The sequence below is a fragment of the Martes martes genome (assembly GCF_963455335.1).
Source record: "Martes martes genome assembly, chromosome: 15".
Lineage (NCBI taxonomy): Eukaryota > Metazoa > Chordata > Mammalia > Carnivora > Mustelidae > Martes > Martes martes.
In genome coordinates, this window is record NC_137903.1 from 3648250 (window position 1) to 3671791 (window position 23542).

At 40.8% G+C, this 23542-nt stretch overlaps 2 protein-coding genes across 2 annotated transcripts; one reads left to right on the forward strand and one right to left on the reverse strand.

The window, feature by feature from the left end:
• Positions 1–8178: 8178 nt before the first annotated feature.
• LOC308355587 (olfactory receptor 10R2-like) lies at positions 8179–10949 on the forward strand (the record flags this gene model as incomplete). Its single annotated transcript, XM_080823904.1, has 3 exons — positions 8179–8317; positions 8523–8596; positions 9984–10949. The coding sequence occupies 3 exons, from the start codon at positions 8179–8181 to the stop codon at positions 10947–10949; spliced, it is 1179 nt and encodes a 392-aa protein (XP_080680030.1).
• A 9084-nt stretch (positions 10950–20033) lies between these two features.
• OR6Y1 (olfactory receptor family 6 subfamily Y member 1) lies at positions 20034–22237 on the reverse strand (the record flags this gene model as incomplete). Its single annotated transcript, XM_080823905.1, has 2 exons — positions 20034–21017; positions 22022–22237. The coding sequence occupies 2 exons, from the start codon at positions 22235–22237 to the stop codon at positions 20034–20036; spliced, it is 1200 nt and encodes a 399-aa protein (XP_080680031.1).
• Between the last annotated feature and the right edge of the window lie 1305 nt (positions 22238–23542).

The window sequence follows — 23542 nt, forward strand, 5'->3', positions numbered from 1 at the left end:
CCATGAGAGAGTATGGACTCTGTTTTCAGGGAGATGGGGAGTGGGGGTGGGTGGCTTAGCCAGGAGATGGGTATTAAGGAGGACACGTGTTGTAATGAGCACTGGGTGTTATGTGCAAACAATGAATCATCGAACACTACATCAAAAACTAATGAAGTATGGTATGGTGACTAACATAATTTTAAAAGTGAAAAAAAAGTAAGTATTCTAAAGAAATTAAGAAGAAAAAATATTTTTATGTTTACTCAATATTTATAATTTTAATGCTCATTTCATCTTGATGATAGCTTTTTTAATATCTGTATTTGTTCATATTATCCTGAAAGTAAACATGAGGTTTTTGGAGGATGGATAATTTTTTATTACTTACAGCAATGATTGATTAGGTTCCTAATGACCTAATCCTTCTGGGTTGTGTGATGAGAGACAAATGTCACCATATATACATGGAGGTCTGTACTGCATATGAACAACCTTGAAATTAGTAATCTGGGAACTTATATAGGAGAGAAATAGTTAGCCTCCACTCCTGAGAGAGAGAGGGAAATGTGCTCCCTTTCTATTTGCAGTTCTTTCAAGATAAACACCCAGTTCCAAGGTTCTATGTTTCCTCCCCTTTGAATGGAAGCACATACTTCTGAGAAGGTCAATCTAATTATTTAATATATTTTATGTTTCAAGCTAGGTTACATGTTTATTTACTCAGAAAGCCCTCATTATGAAAGAAAATGAAAACATGTACTTTCTGACACCTAACTACTTGACATCCTGTCTGTTATAATTTTTCTTTAGCTTGAAAACCTCCCTCCAGTATTTAAGGTAGTTCAAGTCAATTGAGACAAACTTTCTTAGTTTCCTGTTATGAAAAATGTCTTTATTATACCTTCAATCATAAGGAGTATTTTCAGTAGAAATAGAATCCCAATTCAGTAGTTTTATTATTTATTTCCTTTTATCATTTTTTAGGTTTCTGTTCCACTGCTTTCTGGTACTGATTTTTTTTTCTTTTTCTTTTTTTTTTTTCTTTCTTTTTTTTTTTTGTCTGCTTTCAATATCTTTAATTCAATAAGCCAATATATTATTAGTTTCAGATGTAGAGTTCAGTAGTTCATCAATTGAACATAACACCCATTGCTCATCACATCATGTTCTCTCTTGAATGCCAGTCACCCAGTTACCCCATCCCCCCACCCACCTCCCCTCCAGCAACCTTAGTTTCTTTCTTATGGTTAAGAGCCTCTAATGGTTTGTCTTCCTCTCTGATGTCTTCCCATCTAGTTTTATCTTCCTTCCCCTATGATCCTCTGTGCTATTTCTTATATTCCACATATGAGTGAAACCATATATTAATTGTCTTTCTTTGATTAACTTATTTCACTTAGGCTCCAGTTCCAGCTACACCCTTTTTGATGGCTGAGTAATATTCCATTATCTATAGTATATATAAATATTATATATATACACATATGTATATATATATGCATATATATATGCACACACATATATATATGCATACACACACACACACACATATGCATATATATATTTATCCATTCATCTGTCAATGGACCTACACAATTTGACTATTGTGGACATTGCTGCAGTAAACATTGGGGTGCAGTTGCCCGTTTGGATCTCTCCATTTGTATCTTTGGGGTAAATACCTAATAGTGCAATTGCTGTGTCATAGGATAGCTCTATTTTTAACTTCATGAGGAACCTCCATACTGTTTTCCAGAGTGGCTATACCAGCTTACATTCCCACCAACAGTGTAAGAGGGTTCCAGTAATAGCCAACAAAAAAGAAATAAAAGGCATCCTAACAGGCAAAGAAGAAGTCAAACTCTGTTTTCACAGATAACATCATACTTTATGTGGAAAACCCAAAAAACTACCCCCAAAATTGCTAGATCTCATACAGGAATTCAGCAACATGGCAGGATATAAAATCAATGCACAGAAATCAGTTGCATTTCTATACACTAACAGGCAGAAGAAAGAGAAATTAAAGAATTAATTCCATTTTCAGTTGCATCCAAAACCATAAGATACCTTGGAATAAACCTAACCAAAGAGGCAAAGGATCTGCACTCTGAAAACTATATAACACTCATGAAAGAAATTGAAGAGGACACAAGGAAATGCAAAAACATTCCATGCTCATGGATTGGAAGAACAAATATTGTTAAAATGCCCAAGCTGCCTAGAGCAATCTACACATTCAATGCAATCCCTATCAAAATATAATTAACATTTTTCACAAGATGTTCTTTTTATTTTTTCTTTTTCAGTTTGGCTCTGAAGCACCAAGGTATGGATTTCTTCTTTTTTATCCTGCTTGACATATGCTGGGATTCTTGAATTTGCAAATTTATGTCTTGAAGAACATTCATGAAGTTTCTGGCCATTATTTTTTCAAATAATTTTCCTGCCTTATTTTTTAGTTCATTCTTGTCTAGAGCTCTGATTACACATGTGTCAGACAGTGTGGCTCCTCATATGCTTAAGGTTCTGTTCAACTGTTTTCATCATTTTCCTGTCTTGTTCACACTGAATCATTTCTATCACTCTGTCTTCATGTTCACTGCTTCCTTCCTATGTTACCTCCATTCTGATGTTTATCTCATCCATTGAAGTTTTGTGGTTTGTTTGTTTGTTTGTTTTTCCAGATAATGTATTTTCCTTTTTTTTTTTTTTTTGGGTTCTCTTTCTGTAGCTTCTATTTCTCATCTGAGACTTGTTATATGTTCACCCATTGCAAACACATTTTATTTTCTATCTTTGGACACAGTTGTCATAGCTGTTTTAAAATCTTGGCCTATTAATTTCAACATTGAATTACATCCCATTAGGTCTAAATTGACTGCCTGCTTTCCTGAGAATGGCCAAATTCTTCTAGTTCTGTTTATGTAAATTAATTTTGGATTTAAAGTATGACTTGGTAAATATTATGTTATAGAGACTCATAATAATTTGACAATTGTTGGTGTTTTTAGTTTTAGTAGGCATGTAACTTGGTTGGACTAAAACTGAATTTTTTTTCTCTTGGCTGGTGGTTCAAATGTCTGTTTACGTCTCTCATATTCTGGGCTTTTTTGAGTCTTGCCCACACAGATGTGCTTCGGGGATCAGCAGACATTTGGGCAGAACATGTGTGTAGAATGAATCTCTCTCTCTGGCTATCCCATTTCCAGGATTCTATCCTTACCTCTCAGCATTCTGATTACCTTTTTGAGTTTTAATCTTTTTACAAACAATGCTGACTCTGGCCTTCATTAAAACTGAAAGCTATATCAAAGAGAAGCTTATCCCTGTGTACTTACCTTCTTCTTGGTGTTGACTACATGCTGGATCTGCCTGCTGTAATCCTATCTTAAGCGCCTCCATGTAGTTGCCCTTTGTGGGTTTTTTTTTTCCCCCCCAGATTTTGTAGTAGTTATCTTCAGGCGGGTTGATCCAGTAGATCCTTACTTAGTGAGACCAGAACCAGAATTTCTACTTTCCTTTACTTTCATAAAAGTTTTAACCCCATGATTTAAATAGAATATTTTTATTTAATATTTTCCCTAACTCACTACTTGATCATTGATTCACTTGGAAATTAATGCAGGAAACAGGAAATTATATAAGTTTTCTTCAAAGAAAATTTAATTCAAGTAACTATAAATTATTGGAAAGTTTGAAAGGATCAAGAGTCTGTCACTGGAATTACTGATTAAAGAACACAGGACAATAACTGAAATCTCTAGCCAAGGAAATGCTGCTGCTGTCACAATTTTACTGCTTTCTCTCAATACAACACTTAGGAGCAGAAAAGAAGTCTAATTCCTTAAAAAATACTCAAATTCTTACTATTTTGTTTCTCTGTACGAGCAATATGTTAAAAAAAAAAAAAAAAGATTACCTTAGTTTTGCTTCCCATTTTCAGTACCATGAAGGAAACTGCAGGTAGAAGGTGAAACTGAAAGAGAGAAGTGAGGAGAGTTAGAGAAACAGACTGAGCTCTGATGATATCATGGTCCAATGACATCATGGTCTGATGACTTCATGGTCCAATGACATCATAGTCTGTGACTCACACTTTGCCTGCAGCTAATCTCTTGATGTGCTGATGTATGTTCAGAGAGAGGGGCAATGGATTCCTCTTCCTTTTTATGTGCTGAATCCAGTATAAGTAGGAATTTTATCACTTTTTGCAGTACAATAAGAAATAATTTATCTAGGAATCATTTCAAGTGTTTCAGTTGAGATACAAACCCTACCCCTCCATCCCTCAGTATAGGGTTAGGTAAAAAGGCCTGTGAAGTCAACCACTCAGTGTTCCATCTTCTACTCTATCTAGGAGGAATTTTGATTAAATTCCATATATAGCTGTGCAGACTGACAGCTGTAGCCTTTTGAATTGTATCACTAAGAACAAAGCTTTAAGAGTTTCTTCTCCATTTTTATCCTGTTATTCGGATTAAAGCCATCTTGTGAAGAAAGAAATCTAGCACAAAGAGTGAAGCTAGGTCGAGTGAAAGAGAGAAAGAGGAAAAGACTTATTCAGCATTCACTCAACAAATAGTTATTGAATGTCTGTTATGCATCAGGCAATATCCTAGTGATGGGGTTTATGCATTTAGCAAAACAGAGAGAAAGATCCCCATGGGGTGGAAAACATGTAGAGAAAAAAATAATCCTAACTGTACATAAAGTTGTGAGACATGTTAGAGAGCAGTAAATTATGGATGAGGACACTTCTCAGAGGTTGGACTCTGAGTCGAGACTCAGCATAATGATGTAATACAAATTCTTGAATTGAGCCATTTCTGGTCAGATGGGTCCTGGACTTCCCAGTTGTTTAAGCTAAAAGTCCCTTTCTTATGCTAATTTGCACCATACTTCTTTCACTTGAAAACCAAAGATGCTAACATAACACAGTCGTCTTTTTACAATGTAACTTTAACCAGTAGAATATCTATATATCTTATATAGGTAGGTTATACCGATGCATCAGGTAGTAGACACATGAAAGACAGATGATAGATGATGATGATAGATAGATAGATAGATAGATAGATAATAGATAATTATAAGGATTTTGCTCAAACAAGTATGGAGGCTGACAAGCCTCAAGATCTTCAGCTGGCAGATTGGAAATCCAGGAGAGCCAGTGGTATAATTCCAGTGCAAGACTGAACACCTGAGAACCAGTGGTGTAAGTTCAAGTCCATGTGCAGATGCTAGGGCAGGAGAAGACGGATGTCCTAGCTCCAAGACAGGCTGAGAGAGACAAACCTGTCCTACTCAGCCTTTTTGTTCTATTCAGACCCACATAGAGGAGTGCAATCTGCTTTTCTCAATCTATTAATTCAAATATTAATCTCATCCAGAAAACCCTCACAGACACACCCAGAATAATAAACAGCCAAATATCTGGGCACCACATGGCCCAGTCAAGTTTATATGAAAAGAAAAATAACCATCGTATCTTCTTAGTTTTTATATTAAACAGTAGTCTTAAAGTTTAAGTATCCTCTAACAGCCATTTTCATTATATCAAATATAGAACTGTTTAAATTTTATGTATTAAAAATTTTTGTTTTCATTTTTCTTCTCAGAGGTTCCATATTTTAAAAAGATTTTAAATTGTACCTTTGATATATACTACCTCCTTTTTCTTCACCTAATATATCTTTCTTTTACTTTAATGCAATGCAATATTGTTTATTTTTTTCTTCTCTCCCTCTCTCTCTGGGGCAGAGAGAGGAGCAATGGAAATGAAGATTCTTGAAAGCCTTCATCTGATAGAATCCTTAAAAAGTGTAAATATAGAAATTAGAATTAGTTTCCTATAGCAGTTGCTGGAAAATATAACTAGAACCTGTGGTTCATGTGTTCGCATTGTTCATACGTGGGAGTGGTGCCTGATTATAATGTTTCCTGGGCAAGTCAGCCACCCTTACAGCTGTGTGGACCTGCCGTTTTGGGGGCCACACATAGTATTTACAAACAAAACTTTACCAAGGTGAAGGGTGTCAATTTCAGTTTCGTTTACGTACATTTCTCTGAATGTGGAATTAAAGACGTCCAGGGCTGTTTCCTCACCTGCATGCATGAGCTACACTGAAATCTTTGAGATGGAATTATGTTTCATCTAAGTTTACTGGAAACCTGAGTTTAACAAAAGAGAATGGTTATTTTGAACTTCCTAGAAAGTATCTTCCCGTGCCTGAGAAGGAAATAAGAGGCAGGTCCTAAATCTGTAACTGTGTCAAAATGTGATTCCAGAAATGTGACTAAGGGCAGTGTTTTTCAGATTTCTTCTTGCTCGGAAACCTTAGGGGGGGTCTTTGAATGGGTGCTGGGCAGCAGCGAGGCTGAGGATAGGTCAGCAGCGTCCTGGGTGGAAATGTTAATTCAGGAAGATGCACTGAGGAGACCAGATGTCCCAGAAACCCCAGAATTCGTGGCTTTTTGGAAGGACTCACGTGCGCATGTGACAGTTGCTGGAAGCAGCAGTAGCTGTTGTCAGATCTCTGCTGGTCACCTCTGAAAGTGATATAAGGGCAAAGAAAAAGACCCAGAATCAGGATGAGCTCATCTGGGAGTTTCTTCTGCTCTACTGGCGGCTGCTAGGGATTGCCAGTAGGAACGTCTCTGCCTGGAGCCCCTCCAGGACCTGCAGCAAACAGCGCTGTGGGGGTGGACCTTGCTGCCAAGTGCCTTCAGTCCTCTCTCACATCCTCGTGTGAGTCACTCATGATTCATGAGGGGAGGTACAGAGGGTGGGATTTTCGTACTCTCTCGCTGAAGAGGAAGCATAACAATTTCCAGGGAACTTGCGGTTCGGGAAATTGTGTTGGCTGAGTCCAGCAACAGAGGAGTGTGACTTTGACCCTCCTTCCCAGTGCAGGATCGGGAAGAGTGGCACACAAATGCAGAATGGGCACTTCACTGATTTTTCTCCAATGCCACGGCCATTTTTGTCTGTCTTGGGTCAGGCTCTCTGAGAATTGCTGGGATGAATGAGGATCACTGGGGGACGCCAGGGCCACGCCCTGGAGGGTGCTACCCACAGGTTTTAGTCCTAATCCCTTCTCTTGGGGCAGACATTGATTGGAGATCTTGTCATCTCTAGGAAGCTAGGGAAAAGCAGAGTCGGGTCTGTGACCTGCATGCAAACACTCCGCCCTTCCCTTCAGCCCTCAAATCTGCTCTTTGCTGCTGTTCTTCCAGGTTTCAGTTCTGCCAGCGAAGACGTCACACTTTTCCCCTTCCCTCATACTAGGCTCCCACGCCCTCTCCCCCGTGCAAAATTTGTGGGGTTCAGATGAACCTAGACTAACAGGGGGAACTTTGTTTCTTCTTTTGCATGATAGAATAAGACCTGATTTGTCCTACAGGAGTCCAAGGAAAGAAAGGGCTTCTTCTTCACATGAAAGGCCTTGGAAAAGATAGCCCTGTGTCACCCTGCCGTATGGGTTCTGACATTCATGTTTCTTTCCTTAATCTGCAACAGATTTCAGCTCCTAATGAGCTACCAAGCAACTTGGGACTAACTGCCAAATAATTACCAACGCCAGTTTCTCTCCTGTTCCCTTTCTATCCAATTTGACCCCTGAGATTTGAGGTCCATGGTGTTTCCTGCATCCTCTCTCCTCATTGAAAGCACTGGAACTGTGCCAATAATAATATTGCAACAATGGCTCCCTGGAGATTTGGGAAGTATAAATATAAACCAGCATGTTGGCATCAGAGCTAATAAGAGACCAAAGAAAAGTTTTCCAATGATGCATTAGGGGATGCTGCTCAGAATTCTCAGCAGAGGAGGTAGGAATACACAGTTTTGGGCATGGAAATGTCAGCCATAGAGAGGAATAGCATATATCCATTTTAGGATAGAAATGATTGCAGTAACATTAATGTTTTAGTCTCATCTGATCAGAATCTCTGGGTGCCACGGAATTCTAATAGCCGTGTGCTAAGGGCACAAAGAGAAATAGGCCCTGTTGGGTTATTTTACATGGGAAATTAAATGAATATAGTGTTTGGGTCCACTGATGGACAAGTGCCAGTCACGAATGATAATTTTGGGAATGTTCTCATTATCCCATAAGCTCTAGTCTCGTTAGTGATGGTTACGAAGACCATGTGAGGAGAGCAAGGCACACCTGTGTATGGCAGCTTAAAAACATGGAGGATTGTAGAGGGTTTGGGGAAGATAAAATAAAAGAGAGCATCGCCAACCGAGCTGTATGTAAAATATGTTTCCCGGAGCTCATGGAATGGACCCCTCCTCTATCCACCATCCCTGAGAGCCTGGTTCCTCTGGGTAATTGAGTCCCCCGGAAAATTGAAAAAGAAAGGGTAAATACCTATGACTCCTTGTCAAGAGTGAGTTTCCACATTTAGTTCATTCTACTTCCATTGTCGACTGTCACTTGAAACTATTCTCTGGTGACAGTGGTGTACCAGCAAAGTGTAAGAGGGGACAAAAGGGCAAAAGGAATGTCTAACTGAGATGTTGTCCCTTGCAGACCTTCCGCTGTCTTTAGACCTCACTGTGCACAACAGATCTACAGCACAAGCCTCAGCGATGGAAGCTGAGGAGGTAAATGAACGACATTGCTCAGGGAAGAGCCTGGTGCTCCGCTTTCGTGAGTCATCAAGAGAGGCAGAGAGGACTGTGAAGAGCCAGAGTCATAGATAGAAAAACAGAACCAATATCCTGCTTCCAGCCTGCTCTTAAAAGCAAGGGACCCTACGGTGAAAGCGCTCAGAGCTGGTGTGGATGAAGGACTGTACGCCAAAGGTGTGGGGTCAGCAGTCAGTGGGTCTCTTGAACTGAGCCACCTCAGCTAAGGAATTTCATTTTGCAATCTACATGGTGTTTTTATTCTCTTCAATTATTTGGTTGTTTGGGATGTTCATTTATTACTTTATTAAATTCAAACTTGATTTTAATTGAGTCGAGGGGGAAGGATCTGCCCATCCTTTAGTGGCGAAAAATTGCAGGTGCTGAATCCCTCAACATAAGGTGTGTCTAACACAGCAGCGAGCTCTGTTGGAAATCCAGGAAAAAGGTGCAGAGATATAACAGCTCATGCTTAGGAAAGGTCTGATGCGTTGGACAGATTTCTGTCCTAAGTTTAAAACAACAATTATAACAGAACTCTAAATCAGGTTTCTCTTCCTGGCAGAGTGGTATGCAGGTGGTAAAACCAATGACCAGCCTGACCCTGAGAACCTGAGCTCCTTCTAGAGCCACTTCAGGGCGCTAAGGCGCCTTCCAACTCCCCTTTCTTTGGTGGTTCAAACAGGCTGTGGGATCAGATCAAAAGATAAACTGACATCAGCACATTATTATTATCATCACTGAAAATATGCACAAATAAGAGCTGGGTTTGATGTCAGTTTCGTGATTTTGTAAAAATAAAATTATAGGGTTAAAAAGAAAATCTTAGGTGGAAATACACTTAAAGCACATCCAAAAGAAAACATCAGACGAGCTAGCCACCAGTTCCTGAAGATTAAACAACATCGGTAGCAGAAGCTGACATCTACTAACAGTCTGCAGTGTGCATATGCTGTGCTAAGCCCTCTAACTTCCATAAGGAACTGGGGAGAGAGGTGCTCTTAGCGTCTTTATGTTACCGATGGGAACACGGAGGCACAGAAGGCTACATGGATGACAAACGGCAGAGCTGGGCTATCACACGGGAACTCTTCAGACAGTTCCATCCCTAATTGCTATTTGAGATAGGCAGTGTGAAAAAATTACTTTGACCTAAGCATTGTAAGAGAGGCAGAAATGTTGCTGGAAACAGGTATACTCTGAGTTTTGAAACAGCTCCCTAAATTGACACGATGGACAGGCCATTTCCTGCCAGCATCTGCCTTTCCCCTTCTATTTGTTGTTCCTCCATCATAGTGGGATGCGCTACCCGCATCTTTCAGGGTAAATAAACAGTCTGTTCCTTCATTCCTGTTCTCTGTAGGTCAATCTTGGGGACCGAGTCAACCAAGCTAATTTCTCCTCTGTCACAGAGTTCGTGCTGCTGGGGTTCTCCAACCTTGGAGAAATCCAGCTCATCCTCTTTGCTGTGTTTCTGTGCCTGTATCTGATTATTCTGGGTGGGAACCTCACTGTTGTCACTGTCATACGCCTGGATCGCAGCCTCCATGTACCTATGTACTTCTTCCTGGGGATCCTCTCCATCTCTGAGACATGCTACACCTTCGTCATCCTGCCCAAGATGCTCCTAAATCTGTTGTCTCTGCTCAGAACAATCTCATTCATTAACTGTGCCATTCAGATGTTCTTCTTCTTTGGTTTTGCTGTCACTAACTGCATGTTGCTGGGGGTCATGGGTTATGACCGTTATGCTGCTATCTGCCATCCACTTCGGTACCCTATCCTAATGAGCTGGCAGGTATGTGGACAACTGGCAGCCACCTGTGCTGTGATTGGCTTTTTGTTCTCACTGACAGGCTCATTCTTAGTCTTTGAACTCCCTTTTTGTGGTCCCAATAAAATCAACCACTACTTCTGTGACATTTCACCAGTTATCCAGCTTGCCTGTACTGAAACCTACATCCATGAGCTGGTCATCTTCGCTGGTGGAGTTGTAGGACTCATGGTCCCCCTGACTTTCATATGCATATCTTACGGCTTCATTGTCCATACCATCCTGAAGATCCCATCCACCGACGGCAAGCGGAAAGCCTTCTCCACCTGTGCATCCCACCTCACTGTGGTCATTGTCCACTATGGTTGTGCCTCCTCTGTCTACCTTCGACCCTCAACCAAGTTCTCATCTAGCAAAGATAGGCTTGTGACAGTGACCTACACAGTTGTGACTCCCTTGTTGAACCCAATGGTGTATAGCCTCAGGAACAAAGACGTCCAGATGGCCATAAGAAAAGTGATTGCCAGAGGAAGGTTTTATCCTAAAGCTCTGTGATGAGAGTACTTGGCATCTATGAAAACCTGCTTTCTGAGGATGTAACAATAATTATACAGCTGATAATACTGTCACCTTTCATTTACATAGCATGGGATAGCCTCACAGTGCAAGCTTCCCCAGGTTATTATTTTGATAAGCATTGTGGAGTGAAGCTGTGAATTTGAGTTGATTGTTAATCAGATACAAGTCTCAAATGCCTTTAAACTTGCACAAGTAAGTATTTTGATTTCTCAGAACTGGAAACAGGGGTCCTTGGATGCATAGACCAAGTTCATTCCATTTCAGGAAGGACAGCACGTTGTGAAAGGTCATTCCATCTAGAAGGTTCAGCCATCACAACTTCTCAGTGATTTAGAAAAATCTTCGTAGGGCCTTTCACAAAAACCATGGGTAAAATGGAATAAATCTAACTGAAAATTATTACTATAATCAGGAGCCATCCACACTGGAAAGGATCCAAGGCTATCACTTCCAATCACACTCTCATCACGGAGTCCCACCTGCAGTAGCCCAGCCTCTGACTGACGGCTAACTAGGGGGACAGACAATATTAAACGCCCCTAAGTGTTATCAAGTCCCACCTTTGTTTCTCTTCCTCCTTTTGGCCCTAGTTATTACCTCTGGAGATGCATATCTTCTATCTACTATTTCACTTACGCAGTGACAACTGAAACTTTTTCACAGGATGATGCATTGTCCTGTCTCAGCTCACGACTCCTTTGACCCTCATGACAACTCAGAGCCCACAGACCCCTCAAAATCCTGGTCATCAGTCTCTTCATTATTTTCAAGATATTTCCCATTTTGTTAAGAGAAGTCTTCAAACGGGTCACCAGGAAATGGGGGCAATATTCCAAGTGACAGGATAGTCATCTGCCTTGTGCTGGAAGTCAACTTTATGTTAAAACACCTTAGGGATTTTTTGTTGGTTTTTTTTTTTTTTTTGGTTTTTTGTTTTTTTTTCTCTCCCATGTCCTGTTAATTCTGTCACAGGCGTGCTCTTCCCTAACTCCTATGTCCCTCAGGCTACAGGATTTTATGTTGTATATCCCCAGTCCTATCTTTACGAACCCTATTTCGGTTACTTTAGTTTAGTTGTGTTATTCTCGAAGGCAATCTCATATCTGGTATTTTTCCCCTTAAATCTCTGCCTTTAGCTTGTGCCTAGAATATCCAGCTCTTTCCATACTTTACTTATAACCTCGAGGCTACTGGTCATCTCTCTTATAACTGCATTCTGTTCCTCCCAGAACTGGAGGCTACACAGTACATGTATTGTGCAGAAACACAATTAACAGCGGCTGCACGGAAACGCATGCCGATTTATGCTCAGTGGCAAGGAGCGCCGTGCTAGATACACGTGCCTGCCAAGCATTCGTTCTGATGGTGCACATGCTCAGAGGCTTTCCACCCTCATCTTGGGTGCTCCACAAAACAGAGTCACTTTCTCTGTCTCCGGAAAGTTCCATTTAGGGGCACTCGCACTTTGACTTCGGCTCCACGGAAATCACAGAATAGATGCTCTTCTCCAGCAACTGTGAGTTCTAAAAAGAAATAGTTCCTCCCTTTCACAAACTACATTCTGGGAAGGGATGTCAGATTGGTGGGCAAGAAGACGACATGGTAGGGACACGGTAGGGACTCCCTGGGCCGCCACGGGGCTCCGGCAGTCTTCCAGTAGTCAGATGACGGAAGCAGGAGCTTCAGGGAAACCGGGCATGGCTTTCTGGAGTACCATCAGAAAATCTTTTGAAGGGCTTGAAAAGTCCCCTCTATTGTCACAGAGACCAGTGCCACAGTCCTGCTCCCTGTCCAGTCCCCACATCCCCACCTCATACCCCTTACAAGGCACGGTGGTGGCAACGATGCCCCATAATAGTTATGTTATTTGTAACCACTCTTAAAGCTCAAGTTCTACGCTTTATTATTGAGGGCTTCCCTTTCTTCTTCCTTTTTACAAAACCCCACTGTGATGAGATTAAGTGGGCAGCAAAGGTGCAGAGCATAAGGTTTCCGGATCCAGAGATGATCCTGAGAAGGCAGCCTCACCCCTCCAAGACTCTCCTCGCTCATCACACTATTTTTCCTGACTCTACAGTCAGAACCTCTAGCCAGCCCACCTGCCTACTCTCCTTAGTTTCACTCGCCCTTTTAAAATGTTTGTTTATATAAGAAAAGAAGAGAGAAGTGTTGTATGGCAACACCTCAACCTTAAAAACCCAGAGATCTAATTTTTCCACCATTTCCTTTGAAGTGAATGCTGCTGGAGAAAATTCTGTAATAAATCTGATTATTACAATAAGCTGACAATCAACATCTAAAATGTAAATTTTTTAATATTTTTTTTTCCTGAAAAATATCAGCCTATTCTTTGCTGAAGCTGCTGCACGTAGGCTCCCTTCTACCTAAAACGTTAACTAACTGCTCCCTTCCACAACCCTCGCCCTCAGTCCTTCCAATCACAGTGGCACTCCAGGACCCTGCATCATTCTTTAGGGGAAAACTCCAGGGAGTGGACTGAAATGCCCTGTTCCTCTTGTCACAGACTTTACAAATGTACCTGCCCCACAATTATTCCTATATCTTCTTCCCTCCGTGTTGTAGCACATGCGTCCCCTTCAGTGTTCTCAAATACCCTTCCTTCTCACACGCCCTGCGCTCTGTCCTTTCCCCGTTTACGGATGCTCCCCGAACCCCTCTCTAAGTAATCAGGCCTCCCCCCAATCCTGGACAGCAGGGATTTACATTGCGTGAACAGACAGGAAGCAGGAGTGTGTCTAGGTGTTTTCAGACTGTGGCTTTCAGCCAGATCACACACACCCTCCCGAAGCAGCTGTGCGAGAAGGAACCAGACAACCGATGCCAGAGGTTCCCCGTGGCCCCTTGATGGGTGACATTTTCAGGTAGAAGCGGCAGGAGGCTGGATGCTGGGAAAGGAGGGGAGGGAGCGACTGGCTGATGCCGCTGCAATCCCTTAGTGCACCAGCTTTCAAACTCCAGCCTTGACTTACTCTCTCTGCACCTGCTGAGTGGGGAGACGTGGGGGTGAAGGGACCGGGCCTCCTGGTTTCCAGCTCACCCCCTGCGCTCCCTCCTGCAGAGTCCTCAGGAGGACATGCTCACGGTTCTAGCTCTTGACATAAAGATGCTCAGAGCTATCGCCCTACACATTGTAAGTGATGCTCCCCTCCTTTCCTTTAGTTCCCCTTCCTACACTTTTAAAAAATATTTTATTTACCTTTGAGAGAGAGAGAGAGAGCACAAGCAGCGGCAGGTGCAGAGGCAGAGGGAGAAGCACACTCCCCGCTGAGCAGGGAGCCAGATGTGGGGCTCCATCCCTGGACCCTGGGGTCATGATGTGAGCTGAAGGCAGATGCTTAATGGACTGAGCCACTCAGGGCTCTTTTGCTACACATTTTTAAATTAAAAAAATAAAAAAATAAAAAATATATCTATATATACACACACATATACATACCAACATCCTCAAATTTTATTATCATTTATTTATAGTAAGCACTGGGTGTGGTGCATAAACAATGAATCTTGGAACACTGAAAAAATAAAATTGAATTTAAAAAAATCATTGCCAGGTCGCCTGGGTGGCTCAGTGGGTTAAAGCCTCTGACTTCCACTCAGGTCATGATCCCAGGGTCCTGGGATCGAGCCCCACATCGGGCTCTCTGCTCAGCAGGGAGCCTGCTTCCCCCTCTCTCTCTGCCTGCCTCTCTGCCTACTTGTGATCTCTGTCAAATAAATAAATAAAATCTTAAAAATAAATAAATAAATAAATAAAAATAAAAAATAAAAAAGTCATTGCCAAGAAAATATAAAATAAAATAAAATATGTATATACCAATGTCCTCAAATCTTATTTATTTATAATATTAAATAATAAATTTATAATATGTTATTTATATTCAAATACAACTGTTAATCATATAAACATATTGATAATTAATATTTATTGCATTAAATAATATATAATATATGTTATATTATGCATGGTATATGTGTATATATAATGCATGTATATTACATGTGTAATACATATTATGTATAATAATAAAGGTAAAAAATATGTTATATATGTATATTATACATATATTATTCAATAATAAATATGTTATGTTTATTATGTATTTACATTATATTTATTATAAAAATATGTATATATTTATATTCTTATATTATAATAATTAGTATATATTATATTATATAATATTTACAAATATACAAATAATTAATATATATTTATTGAGTTTAGTTATACATTTTTTAAGTTGCCTTGAGAACTTAATGAATATTAAAAAGGTAGGTAATGACTCTTGCTTTTACCAAGATGGGTTAATAGAAATTGGAGTTGAACTCCCATCTTAAAAAATTAAATGCTGGGGAAAAATGAACATTTTCCAGACATTGTACAACAGGCAGCATAAGGCCCCCAAGAGAAGAGACGGCACAGACCCGTGACACTTCCATCATCACAGAGAGTTGCCCTAAAACAAACACCTATAAGGCAAAGGTGACATAAAATGGAGTTGCTCAAAACGGAATCTACTCAATTAATTTCAAAAGGCAGTAAAAAATGAGACTAAAATTTAACACCAGAGATTATTCAATTGAATAAAAAAAAATCCACTTATATACAGTCTCTAAGGTGCCTACTTTAATTATGAACCACAAGTCAGTTGAAGATTCAAAGATGGGAAAAATACATGCCATGACCCCCAAATGGAATCCAAGCTGTAGTGACTGTATTAATATCAGCTAACATTGAGTTTAGAACCAGGGACATTCCTTGAGATAAAGAGTGTAATTTCAGAATAGTAAAGGGTTCAATTCTTCAAAAGAACATAAAAATCCCAAATGTATATGTACACAATCATAAAAATTGAAAATTCATTAAAGAAAACACTGATAACCGACAAATCTGCCGTTATAATTGAGGAGTTCAACACTTCAGTCTCAGTAACTTTAAGAACAAGGGTACTTCAAATAAGAATATAAAAGGACAAAGAGGGGTGCCTGGGTGGCTCAGTGGGTTGGGCCTCTGCTTTTCGCTTGGGCCATGATCTCAGGGTCCTGGAATCCAGCCCCGCATCGGGCTTTCTGCTCAGCGGGGAGCCTGCTTCCTCTCTCTCTCTGCCTGCCTCTCTGCCTTCTTGTGATCTCTCTCTCTGTCAAATAAATAAATAAAATCTTTAAAAAATAAATAAAAAATTAAAAGGATGAAGATATACTGTATTTGTAACTATGAAGTATATAAGGATATAATACAATCAATATAAAGATAAAATAAAAATGTATAAGATTTTAACAATACTGTTAACCAATATGATCTAACTGATATTTATTGAACATTTCACCCCAAAACTGAATATACATTATTTTCAAGTATGCAAGGAGTACTTACCATGATAGACCACATGCATGGCCATAAACAAGTCTCAGAATATTTTGTAAGATTTAATTAATACGTAAGGGTATGTTCTCTGGTTACAACTAAGTTAAAACTAAAAAATGTTAAAACAGAGACCTCTACAACATATCGACCAGATTATTAACATTTAAATTACATTTAAATTACACACTTCTAAACAGCTGACAGGCCAAAGTTGGGGGGGGGGGATCACAAAAGAAATTAGAATTATTTTAAACTAAATAAAATGAAAACATGACATATCAAAATTACTTGGAGGCAGCTAGAGCAGGGTTTATGGGGAAATTTATATTAAATGCTTATAATACAAAAGGAGACATCCAAATCTATAAGCTAAACTTCTGTCTTAAAAAACAAGAAAAAAGAACAAATTACAGTAATTCAAGCAGTAGAAAGGATATTATAGATGTTCTTCACACAATAAAATAGTAAAGAGAAAATCAATAGAAAACCAATAAAATCAAAGTAATTTTATTGAAAAAAATTAATAAAAATGATAAATCTCTAGGAAGACTGATCAAGATAGAAAAGACACAGATTATCAATATTAAGCAATAAGCAAAAGCTATCTTACATATACTGTAGACATTTAAAGAAATATCATGAACAACTTTATGATAATAAATTTGACAAATTAAATGGTATATGACTTGAAAGACAAAGTTTCAAAGCTCACTCAAGAATAAGCCAAAAACGAATGGAGTAGTGTATGGTGACTAAGATAACATAAAAAAAAAAAAAAAAGACAAACCAATGGCTTGAATATTTCTATATCTATTAAAAATATAAGTTTTATAGTTAAAAACTTTATATAATAAGTGTCCAGGTTAGTTCAGCGGTGAATTTTAACCAAATATTTAAGGGGAAATATCAATTCCACGCGCTCTTTCTTATGGACTGAATGTTTGTGGTCCTGCAAACTCCTGTGTTGAAGCCTCAGCTCCCGACATGACTGTATCTGGAGATCCCGCCTTTATGCAGGTCAGTAAGGCTGAAAATAGTTATGTTCTCTCTCCATCACGTGAGCCACAGGAGAAGGAGCCCACCTGCGAGCCAGGATGCGTCTTCATCAGGAACTGAATTGGCAGGGACCTGGATCTGGGACTTCGAGCCTCCAAAACTATGAAAAAATAAATGACTCTTCAAAACACCCTTTTAAGAAAATGAAAGGTCAACCACTACGTGGGAGAATGTATTAGCAAGACATATATCTGACACATAATTTCATCAGAGTATAAGAAGAATTCTTAAAGGTTATAGATAATAATAAGACAAAAAACCTAGTTTAAAACTTGGGGAAAATATCTGATCAGACACTTGCACAAAGAAGTTTTCAAAATTGCAACTAAGAAAATGAAAATGTGCTCAACATCAGGGCAATGCCAGTTTCAGCCCACGTGAGACCCTCATCTACCCTACCAGATGGCCATGGGGGATGTTCGACATTACTAACCATCGATAAGGTTATGGACAGCTGGAGTTCTCATACATTGCTTATAGGAATGTGGAATAATCGAGCTTCCCAGGGAAAGTTGATGATCTTTTTATAAACTTATGCAGAAATTTATCCTACTATGTGGTAACAATACCGTAACTGCCCTCATCTCCTGGAGAGAAATTACAGTCTATAGTCACCACAAAAATTATTTTAAACAGGCACAGTTGCTTTATTGACAACAACTCCAAACCAGAAACAGCCGAAATGCCCATCAGTGGGTACATAGAAACACAAACTGTGACGTCCAGATAGTGGAGTAGCACTCAGCAATTCCAGGTAACCCACACACACAACAGCATGAAAGGAGCGTCAATGCATCTGCGGGCTTGTAGCTGGGAGGTGTCAGCAGTGGGACCGGATGCCTGACTTCAGTCCCTCTGTGGGGCTGCAGTTTCACACGTGGCCGGGTGCTCTCCCTGGGCTGCCGTGAGGGGCTTTCATGAGTGGGTGGGGCTGGCAACAGCATCCCGGTACCTAGAGGATACACCATTACATGAAAAAATCCAGACCGAGAGAGGCAGATACCATATGATTGCACTTGTATGTGGAACTCAAAAAAACAAAACAAAACAAAACAAAAAAACAAAACCAACCAATCAACAAACAAAAAGAAACAAGCAAAAACAGACTCTTAAATGCAGAGAACAAACTGGTGGGTGCCAGAGGGAGGTGGGGGTGGGGGCTGGAGGACACAGATAAAGGGAATTAAGAGTCCACGTATCATGATGAGTACTAAGAAATGTATAGAACTGTTGAATGTGGGGTGCCTGGGTGGCTCAGTGGGTTAAGCCTCTGCCTTCGGCTCAGGTCATGATCTCAGGGTCCTGGGATCAAGCCCCGCACTGGGCTCTCTGCTCAGCGGGCAGCCTGCTTCCCCCTCTCTCTCTGCCTGCCTCTCTGCCTACTTGTGATCTCTCTCTCTGTCAAATAAATAAAATCTTAAAAAAAAAAAAAACTGTGAATAATTATACTGTACACCTGAAACTGATGATACTGTGTGTTAATTATACTTCAATTAAAAAAAAATTTAAGAACCTTAAAGGCATTATGACAATTGAGCCTGACACAGAATATTATAGATTGTATAATCCCTGTATATGAATTTCTAGAAAAGGCAAAGCTAAAGGGACAAAAAGCATGTCAGTTACTACTGGTAGTCTAGGGCTATGAGTAAGAGACTTAGTGAGAAAAGGCACAAAGAAACTTTTGGGGATGATGGAAATGTTCTGTGTGGTGATTGCTGATGTTTGACAACTATATACTTTTCCAAAATTTAGTACACTTTAAAAAGGTGAAATTTATTGAATGGAATTATACTTTACAAAGCTGATTTTTAAAAGGCTGACTGCAATATAAGAAGTAAAAAGTAATTGCTCATAAAATCTACAGTAAGCAGACATAGAAAATCTCCTTTTTAATGCTTAATATTTTCAAAACACATGGTATGCATTCTAAAATTTACTGAGGTTTTCACAAAGCTTGGGCCACTCATTGGCTTTGAACTCTTGAATCCACAAATGATAAGATGATGACTTTATTTGGATGAACACATGCCAGTGTCTCTAGAAAAATAGAGGGATGGGAGGAAGTGGGGAGGGAAGGAGGGAGGCAGGGAGAGAGGGAGCAAATCTCCAAGTCTATAAGAAGGAAGATGGGATAGAGTTAGAAGGGAAGAAGAAAAAGAGGTAGAACAGAAAGAAAGAAGGGAGAAAGGGAGGAACAGGAAGTGCCAAAATGTCAAAATGTATTTACAATTCCCATTTTCATCTTCTGTGTTCAGACGTGTATTTATTCAAATATCCCTTCTACAAATATGTATTAAATACCTACTATGTGACAGAGCTGAATGCACAGATGACACATTAGTAGACAGACACAAATCCATGCTCTTATGGACTTCGCATGTTAGTGGAAGAACAAAACATGTCCTCATTTCAAATAATTCTTGGAAAATGTTTAAAACTTGTCTGCTGAGTTAGAAGAGGCTACCTCTTGGGGATCTGGCTCTTCAGCCATGCTCACACATGCACAGACACGCAAACACAGGGGGTTGGTGTTGAAGTACTGGAGTCTGATAGACAAGGTGTGGGGTGTGGATTCAAGTCCTCCTGACTCAGGCCTGAAGGGATTCTGTACATTTTTAATTACTCAAAGCCACGTCTTCTGTGGGCCCACTTCCTTTGCAAAGTATGGTCTTCTTAAGGGCTGCCTTTACTTCACGGTTCCTCAGACAGTAGATGATAGGGTTGAGGAGGGGGACAACGACAGTGTAGAGCACAGACACCGCTTTGTTGGAATCATAGGCATACATGAGCTTGGGGCGGGCGTAGGTGAAGAGGGTTGTGGAATAGAAGAGGATTACAACTGTCAGGTGAGAGGCGCAGGTGGAAAACGCCTTTTGGCGGCCCTGTGCAGAAGGGATCCTGAGGATGGTGCTCAGAATGGAGGCATAAGATGCCACCACTACACAAAGGGGGATGGCAATGACCATGAGGGCCAAGAAGAAGTCTACTAGCTCAGCCTGTGAGGAGTCCTCACAGCAGACATTGAGGAGTGGAGAAATATCACAAAAGTAGTGATTGATGTGGGGTGTGCCACAGTAGTAGAGTCGGGCTATGAACACCATCTTAATCATGGCAGTCACGAGCCCACAGAGCCAGCATCCCCCGGCCAATGTACCACACAGCTGGTTGGTCATGATAACTGAGTAGCGTAGTGGATTACAAATGGCTACATGGCGGTCAAAGGCCATGACAGCAAGGAGGATGTACTCCGTGCAGACAAAGGTCACAAAGAAGTAAAGTTGAGTCATGCAGCCATTGAAGGAGATGGTCTTGTCATGGCTGAGGAAGTCTACCAGCATCTTGGGGCTGATGACTGTGACATACCACATCTCCAGGAAGGAAAGATTGCTCAGGAAGAAGTACATGGGCTTGTGCAACTTCCCATCACTGCGAATGGCCAGGATAATGAGAGCGTTCTCCAGCAAGGTCAGCAGGTAGGCTGCCAGGAACACGAAGAAGAGCAACATCTGGAAGGCTGGCCGTGTTGGAAATCCCAGAAGAATGAAATGTATGGTCGCTGTTCGGTTATCTACTTCCAGAACCTTGGTGATCAGAACTGGCTGGGGGCACAGACAAAATCAGTTTTTCCCATGTCCTGAGCACCAGCCTATGGTTCCTGACATTGACAGAGCCCAGAAAACTCATGACAATAGAAGTTCTCCTGCCTTTATACCTTTACTTCCTCTTACGGCATGATCAAAACCAAAATTTTAGGCAAAAATGTACTTTAGAGAGCTTATATTTTATTTTTTCTCAAATTGAGCCAAGAGTGGTAACTCATCCAAGGTCCCACAGAAGTGAAATTGGAAACTTCTGACTCCAGTTAGTTCTATACCTTCCTAATACATCTCCGTTGGGCATAGGAGGATGGCCTTCATACCACCCCTTCACTATAAGCAAGAAATCCAATCTACTGCATATGGAAAGGAGGCAGGAGACTCAAGTGTTCATCCCCCAGGTGTCATCTGTATGACTCTGGAGAAGTCTTATGGCCCCACTTACCTATAAGGAAAGATTTCTACTGTTTTGTTTTGTTTTGTTTCCTATTTAACAAGGTTGTAGAGCTGAAATGAAGCAATATTTGAGCAAACACACAGGATTAATAGCAAATTTGATATGAATATTCACCAGCTTCCTAGAGAACAAAATCAAATAGATAATTTAAAAGGTAATGTTTTCTTTTATCCAATTCATTGTATGGAGTACTTGATTAGGAATTTGGAAAAAGTAAATCAGATCCCACTTTTGTCTCACTCCAGCTAAGTGAGCACATGACTTCATTTTCAGAATACTAATTCTTTTATTTTCAAGGTGGATATAATATAGTTTCATCACATCTGTAAACATCTAATGAGCTTTGAAGTTTAAATTAAATTCCTATGGAAATTCCTGTGACCTTTCCAGGATGCACTGCTAATTCTCCCTGCCAAAAACTCAACACAGATTGACACAGCCATTGTTAATGAAAAAGGAGGGGATTACAAGACCTTTCCAGGGGTATCAGGAAAAATGGAGAACCTGATGCCTTCTGCCATCAGTGAGCCTCCTGTATGGCTCCCCCCACCACCACCACCATGGATGCAGTCTCCTTCCAGGGGGGCTGAGAATCACTCTGAACCTGAACCTCAAACCTCCCTGCTCCCATGCCGAGTGCCTCACCCTTCCCAGGCTTTCTCTGGGACCTACGGCCTGATTCCTCCCTCCCACACTCGTCCAGAGTCAGTCTCTCTTGTTCTCTTCTCCTCAACAACTCTGCTTGCGTGCAGGACGGATGATGCATGGCTGGGGAAGGCTGTCTGTTTCTTCTGGAAAATGGCTGCCCACCCCATTCACCTCCCTCTTGCTATGCAGACCTCATTTTAGGATCCTAAAGTGAGGCAGAACAGCCACCTCTTAGGGACCCACTTTAGAGAGGAAAACAGACAAGGATAAACAAACATACAAAAACCAACGTCTAATGCTGCAAATTCAACAAACAAGTTTGTTTTCTGTTGGAACTCAGCCTTTAATTCACACACACACACACACACACACACATGCACACACACACACACACACACGCACAAAACACAAAATGGTCCTTGCTTGCCATGGCGCAGGATTCACGAGGTAGTGTAGGGATGGTGGAGCTTACAAACAAGGCAAGGTCCTGAACCCCAAGCTCCCTCAGCTGCTTTCTACTCTTCTCTGAGTCTGAGAATCCAATGGCAGGAAACTTATTAGTGAATAACTTAGGCCCACCTCCAGCCAGGCTTTCGCTCAGCACACCTCTGTCCTGGCAAACGGACGCATGAGATCAACCTGTTTCCTCCTTCCCAAATGGAGGGAGCATGTCCATTTGGGATGCATGTCCTTGATGCCCAGTAATAAGACACCAGTCTCCTGAGCTGTGTCCTTGGGCTCATCCCCTCTTGCATTTCTCTATTCCAGCAATGGGCAGGGAGGGCATTACACCTGGAAGTCCTTTCTTCCTGGAAACCTTCCCAGGGTCCCCCAGGAAATGGGGCGATGCAACCTATTGTCAGGACTTCAGCAACAGGCACTGGCTGTCATTGTCAGAGGAGATGCCTCCGCCCTGAAGCTGGGCATGAAGGCAGCGTCTGGAACTGGATACGAAGACCTAGCACCTGCAGGGGGGATGTTCTCACAGGCGTCCTGCATTCTTTCCTGTACTTCCCACAGGAATGTAAGGGTCAGAGGCAGCACTGCCGGGGAAGTGAGCACAAAAGGAAGATAGGGCAAAATAAAGCAGAAAGAAGGAGGTATACAGAATTCTACCAAAAACATCTGACTGAGCAATCTTATCTTTTAAGCATGGGATTAGCTTTGTTTTCCAGTAGTCCACTAAAAGAGGAAAAGTCAAATAAAAGAGGAAAAGAATTGGAATTACAGTATGAGCACATCTGAGCCTTGAAACTCTCCATATATAACATGTACATATCACAGAGAGATAGATAGATGATAGATAATAGATGGATGATGGGTAGGTAGATGGATAGATAGACTTGTATCTATATATATATAATGCTTTGCCAACAGTCCTGTGCAATGTAAATACAGGACAGGGTCTAGATCTCAGATCTCC